At 57.9% G+C, this 6,475-nt stretch overlaps 1 protein-coding gene across 1 annotated transcript in view; it reads right to left on the bottom strand.

Annotated features, from left to right (window-relative positions):
* Positions 1-6,475, bottom strand: part of TPCN1 (two pore segment channel 1) — a 57,182-nt gene that overhangs the window by 1,324 nt on the left and 49,383 nt on the right. The window contains exons 20-27 of the mRNA XM_007938278.1: positions 5,798-5,905; positions 4,701-4,772; positions 4,196-4,285; positions 2,768-2,883; positions 1,983-2,029; positions 1,337-1,405; positions 860-1,010; positions 559-605 (exon numbers count right to left, since the gene is read on the bottom strand). Of these exons, the coding sequence (XP_007936469.1) occupies positions 559-605; positions 860-1,010; positions 1,337-1,405; positions 1,983-2,029; positions 2,768-2,883; positions 4,196-4,285; positions 4,701-4,772; positions 5,798-5,905 (700 nt within the window). The remainder of the gene's footprint in view (positions 1-558; positions 606-859; positions 1,011-1,336; positions 1,406-1,982; positions 2,030-2,767; positions 2,884-4,195; positions 4,286-4,700; positions 4,773-5,797; positions 5,906-6,475) is intronic.

Here is a 6,475-nt window from a genome sequence, read left to right as displayed (position 1 = left end):
GAAAGGTTGGTGGTTCAAACCCACCAGTGGCTCCGTGGGAGAAAGACCTGGCCATCTGCTTCCATAAAGATGACAGCCTAGAAAACCCTATGGCTGATTTTACAGTGCCACACGGGGTCACTGAGAGTCAGAATCGACGCGATGACACAACAGAATACGTATGGGGCAGGCCGGGGCATTTGAAATAGGGTCGTATGCAGAAAGCTGGGAGCCCTGTAAAACGTGCAGTGATGCTGAAACTGGACAACTGGTAAGTTGCAGAGGAAGTGCTGCGTGGCTTTGCAGTGAACGGTATTAATGCAAGAACAGCCTTGCAGATGTACTGTTTAGAAATGTGGAGATAACAACTAAATGAAGAAACAGCTAGGAGTTCAACATCTCTGGAAAAGGGGTGGGGTGGGGAGTACGAGTGACTAACTAGCCCATCGACGGGGTGCCAGTGACCCAACCCTGATTTGGGGCACCCCCACGCATGGCAGAGAACTGTGCTGCACCAGGCTCTCAGCAGTGGCAGCGTGTCTTCAGGTCTTACTTCTGAGGCACCCATGTGGCTTGAACCTGCAACCTTTCGGTCAGCAGCTGAGTGCGTGAACTGTTTGCACCACCAGAGACTCCAGATAAGACGATGTATGGCCATGTTTCGTAATATGTCTTTCTCTACTATCTGGTTTCTCTTAAAGGATGATGTGTATTGTATTTTTATTTTAAAAGCTAGATTGTAACCATTCTTCTGTCATTAACTATTACTTGAAAATCAGTACAGATAACAGACCCAGTAAGACAAGCCAGAGAGGTGAGCTAAACTGTCAGAAGGCTGCAACACTTGATGGCTGAGCAGCCAGACAACCGGACAGCCAAAGAGCTGACCGCCAGATGGACAGAGTCAGCAGCCAGCGAGAGCCCATGGCACCAACTCGGCACAGACCTTCTGAATCCTGGTTCTTGCGGCTGTAGTTCATCCGGAAGACGAAGGCCTCCAGGATGAAGGCGACAATGATTGTCATCACCACCTGGCCAAGGACGGGGCGAGAGAGGTGTGTGCGGTGCTGCCGCGGGGCCCTGTGCCCAGGGACGGGGCGAGAGACGCGAGTGCGATGCTGCCGCGGGGCCCTATGTCCAGGGACGGGGCGAGAGAGGTGTGTGCGATGCTGCCACTGGGCCCTGCGTCCAGGGACGGGGCGAGAGAGGTGTGTGCGGTGCTACCGCGGGGCCCTGCGTCCAGGGAGGGGCAAGAGACGTGTGTAGTCCCACGCCCAGCACTGCCATCGGATGTGGCCGCCCCTCTCAGTGCTGCAGAAGGTGAAGGAGGAAGAGCGCCCTGGGGCCCTGAACCTACCATGGTCACGATGTAAAAGGTCATGAAATAGAGGCGGCTCCAGTGGGAGGTCTGAGAGGTGACACCTTCCTGGGGATAGAGGGACGCGGCCGCACAGTGAGCCCGGGCAAGGCCTCGTGGCTGCCCACTCAGGCCCAGAGCAGGCCTCACCCAGCTTTTTACAGACCCCTGTGATCTGCCTTTGGTTGTGGGGAACAGGAGAGGGAGCCTGGTCTCCTGGTTCTCATGTGTCCTCTCTGCTACCTACACTCTGGAAGCATCCCAGGACACTGGATTTGGGGCGTTCAATGGGGATGGGACACAGGAGAGTTTAAGAATCCTAGCTGTACTTTTTTAGTGGAGAAGTCACTTCTAGTGGCCAAGGACAGAACAGAACCTCAGAAACTAATAGACCCTGGCTGCTGGGGAGTGCCTGGGTGAAAGCCAGTCCAGTGAATGTGAGGGGGTGGCTCCTGGCAGGCACAGCCCAGGCCCAAGGCTCCCAGGGTTCTACCCACACTGGCCTCCCTGCAGAACACAGCCCAGTGGACTTAGGATCCCAAATTTACAGGGCCCACGGACAGTGCACCCCACATGCAGTGAGGGAGACACAGAGCTGGCTTCAGAGGATGGTGGGAACCGCCCAGGAGTTGACCATGATCCTCACCATGATGATGTACCAGTTGTTGACAACTGTGAGCTCAAACAGGGTCACTGCCAAAGAGAAGGGACAGAGGAGTGTCTGGATCAGACCCACTTTCTCAAAGTCAATTTCTGGTGGCTTCTGTCCCTGTCATCTGTTCCCCCGTCATCTGTGCGATGCACCAAAAGAATGATGTCCTCATGGGCCAGCTCAGCTGCGAGCTCTAGGAGAGCTGCTGGGCCAGGGACTCCTGCCACTGTGGCCTGTCCCCAGAAGGGTTTGTCCTTTGTCTCAGAAGCCCATGATGGACCAGGCCTCTGACTCAGGGGTACAAAAGCCTTCATACAAACTGTACTGGTGCAGGTCTGGGGATGCACTGAGGGCTCCCCCTGCCTCTCGAGAAGCTGTGTCTGTCTCGAGAAGCAGGGCCACTTCTCCCCTCTACCCACAAAGGGCTCTTCCTGGAACCCCGAGCAGGGCTGAGCGGACTGGGCTGGGGTAGCATAGCACTGTGGCGCCACTGGTGTAGCTGGTTCCCACCCTGAGAGAGAGGGTCAGCACCCTACCACTGGGCCACACCCCTCCCAGCTAATGCATGATGCTATGAAGCTCTTCCCCTCCCACCCAGGAAAGGGCAGGGAAAAGGAGTAAGATCTGGGGGCTGAAGGAGCCCTGGAAGCGAGGCTGGACTCCACCCCTACAGCTGGGCAGCCCCCACCCTCCATCTGGGCCACAGAGAGAGCAGGCGAACAGCTCCGTGCTGTTCACAAGGAATGTCCTATGTGATACGGGGTGTGGTCTCAACTCACCAAAGCTGTTGAGGATGTTGTCGAAATTGTTGAGATAGTAGTAGCCCTCCTCCAGCACGGTCTTGTTGCCCACAGTGTGGCTGACCCAGCGGTAGGCATCCGCAACTGTGCTCACGCTAACCGTGGAGACAGGAAGTGGGAGGAAAGGTCACAAGGCAACCGTCACTCCGCAGAGGACAAGAAGTCTAGGCAGACCAAGCTGGGGCCGAGGAACTTGCTGGCTGCCTCTCCCCCGGCTCCCTGTCTAGCCCTCCCTCGCTCTTCCAACGGTCCTGGCCGGAAGGGAACCCTTGGTTCCTCTCACCCGCTGGGCTCTGTGTGGTGCCCTCAGGCTGGCCTCCTACCTGCCTTCACTTGGTGTTTCTCTGCTGTCGGCTAGGCCTCTGCTCTATGCTGAGGGGACGCTGCTGGGGAGGGATGTGGAAGGCAAGGGCCCTCTACGTCTCCCCCAGCTAGCCTTTGCCCTGGAGGCTGGGCACTCGGCAGCAGGCCTCGGGAAGGGAAAGCCCCCATGGCTGTCTCTCGCCCGAGTACACTACATGCTTTAAGAGGCTGCCACTCTCCCGCTAACCCTTCACGGCTGTTCTGTTCACACGCAGTATTTCTACAAGTCTAGTCCTTGGACTTCACGGCTGTTCCATTAACACGCAGTATTTCTACAAGTCTAGTCCTTGGACCACAGGGGGCTGGCTCCGATGGTGGAGTCCCCATCCCGTGCCAGACCCTGCACTGAGGCTCATATAGGGCCTGAGACTGGCGTTTAAGAAGCATCCCTGGTGATTCTGACGTCTTGAATGCAGGCTTCCGGCTCCTACCTCAGTTTGATGCACAGAATGGCTACCTGTGTCTTTGGAAACTTGCGTTATCAGTGTGTGGGCCATGGGACCACGTTTGAGAGAGAAGCCAGTGGGTGAGGGTGAGAGGTGGAGTGTGCTGATCTCCCTGGCGGCTGAGGGGCACAGAGGAAGGGCAAGGTCCTGGGAGGGTTGCTCCTTGCTCTCTCTCCCTGCGCCCAAAGACCTACATGCTGTGTATCCATCTGTCTCACCCTAACAGACAGCCCCTGGGAGATGTGTCTGTGCCCAGGTCCCCCAGGTCCCCAGCCACCCCCAGAGAGGGGTGGGAAGACGCTGTGGCCTTCGGGCCTCAAGATGCTCCTGCCTCTAGGGCAGCCTGCACCCTCCGCCCAAAGGGTGAGCCAATCCTGGCTGGCCTGCTCGGACAGGACACACTGCCATGTGCCTGCTTCTGAGAGACCCGCCTGACGCAGGGCCCGTGCCGAGTGACCTGCACTGAGCTAACCCCTGAAAGCTAAGCGGAGTGATTCCCAGGGCCGTGTCCTTGAGGACGCGGGGGCCCAGGAGGATGGCTGGCGCTCCTCCGGGAAGCAGGCTGCCAGGCTGGGCAGGGCGGGCCGTCCGTGCTCACTTGCAACAGTTGGGGTAGAGGATCCCACAGAAGAATTCCATACCCACGATGGCGAATGAGTAATAGAAGATGAGCAGCGTGAGGCCCAGGCTGTGGAGAAGTCAACGGGGACGGGCTGAGTGGGGCCGGCAGCCCTGCGACCTCAATCCCACACTGCCTGTGCCCTCGCGGCCTCAGTCCCACACTGCCTGTGCAGATGGGGCCCTCTCAGGGGCGCCGACTGCAAAGGGCTGCAGGGGAGGGGCCTCATGATGCAGGGCTCTGTGAAGATGCCCCGATGCGCCCCTTACCTGTGAAGACAGACTCACAGGTGAGTGAGGTGGCAGCTCCCTGCCCTCCCTACTACAGATTCCAGACAGGTCTGTGGTGGGCGGGATCTCATCCTCCTTAAAGACCCACCAGGTCCTTGGCTCTGGTCCTTCTTGGGACTCCCTTCTCCTCTGGTGCCCCCAACCCCTCGACCCTAGCCTCCTGAAGCCTAGATAGAGCCTGGAGGTGGCAGTACCTGGCCATCCGTGGCAGGAGCTCGAACATGGTGTCCAGCACATTGCGGTAACGTTTCTTCAGTTTAAACAACCTGAGTGAGTGATGAACACAAGGCACTTAGAGGAACAGTGGCATGGTCTTGGCCTATTCCCAGCAAAAGACACCGGACCCCACTTTGCTCGCTGATGGGCTCCTCATCGACTGGGGAGTCCACTGCCCTTGGGGGTCTCAGGACCCACCAGCCCAGCACCTCAGCCCAGGTAGCTTGTGTACATGGTGGCCCTGGGACACAGTCTGGAGGGGACCTTTCCCTAAGGAGAGGCCAAGCCACCTCGTCTTCTTATTCATCCTAATTTTTCCTCCTCGTAGTGTTTAACTCAGGTGAGGAGGTGGCCACACCAACTTGCCACTTTATATACAAAGCCAAGAGGTTCTGTGTGGGGCAGGGCCTTGTTCATGGTGGAGTTCAAGGCAGAGGGAGAAGGTACTGGCGTCCACAGAGGGGAGTGTGGACTCGTGAGTTAGGAAGGGGTGTGCAATATAGACCGGAACAGGCACTGCGGCCCAGCCTCTCTCTCCAGAAGCGTGTCCCCAGGCCCCCACCCACACCTGCACCTTTCCTCCAGTGAGGACAGGCAAAGGACTGGAAAGAGGAAAACCCATGCCTCTTAAGAACGAGGGATCCCCAGTTAGGAAGACACCCTAAGCCAAATTCTCAGAATAGCCATGCGTTTGTGGATGGAACAAGGCTCTCCTGGGAAACAGTGGGACGTGCCTGAGGGCTTTTCCTGACAAGAGGCTGTGCCAGCATAGCGTCAGAGACCGGCCAGCGGAAGGGCCTTGAGAATCTCAGGCCTTCAGAGCCTGTGGCCCTCTGGTCCATGACCTGGGCGTGTTTCTGCAGCTGCAGGTGAGGCCCCCTCGGGCAGCTTACCCTGCAGGGCGGCGTTCCCTTCCTAGAGGTACCTGGGCAGAGTGCTCCCTCTGGTGAGATGCTGACCCCGTGGGGCAGGGGGCATTCTATCTGCCACACCACACTGTGGTTCTCACGCCAGCTCCAGGGCTTTCCCTCCCTCCCTCGGCCCGCCTCTTCCCACCCAGGCCCTGCCTTGTCACCTTAGCAGCTGGAGGGGTCGCAGGACTACTATGAAATAGAACGGCTCCATGTTGAAGGCCAGAGCCAGCAGCCCCAGGAAGGCAAACACCGTGACCGAGAAGTCAAACCTGGGAGAGGGGAGAAGCATCAGTCCACCTGTCCCACCTTGAGCTTCCCACATGACCGAGCCGCATCCCCCAGCCTTGTTCTCAGTAGACACCCTTCCAAGGGGCTCAGACACAACCCAGCAAAATGCACAGTGCACGGTGCAGTGGTCCACAGCCAGGGGCATCAGTGAGCTGATTCCTGCTGCCTCGAGGTTCTGAGGTTAACTCGGGTACACACGTCTTGGAGTTCAGGCCTGACCTCTCTAGCCCTTAGGGAAGAAGTACCAGACCCCTGTCCTGGCTTCTCTGGTCAAGAACAGAGAGGATTGGCCCCAGCCTCCTCAGTGCCCACCATGGGCCTCTTCTTCCCTGCATAACTTGAGACCTGCCTGACCCCAACGAACTCACCAAGGGCCGGGGTGGTGTCTGCAGCCAAGAGGCCCAGCTGAGAACAGTGGGCCCTACCTTAAGACAGGGGGCTTCTGCCCATCCACAGATACACGCTAAAACCGAAAAACCCAACGCACTGCCATCGAGTCAATTCCAACTCACAGCGACCCCCTTTGGGTTTCTGAGGTGGTAAATCTTTAT

This window comes from Orycteropus afer, unplaced genomic scaffold (genome assembly GCF_000298275.1).
Source record: "Orycteropus afer afer isolate SDZICR_OR568_19922 unplaced genomic scaffold, OryAfe1.0 scaffold00048, whole genome shotgun sequence".
NCBI lineage: Eukaryota > Metazoa > Chordata > Mammalia > Tubulidentata > Orycteropodidae > Orycteropus > Orycteropus afer.
Note: the sequence above shows the minus strand (reverse complement) of the source record. Positions and strands in the feature narration are given on the sequence as shown.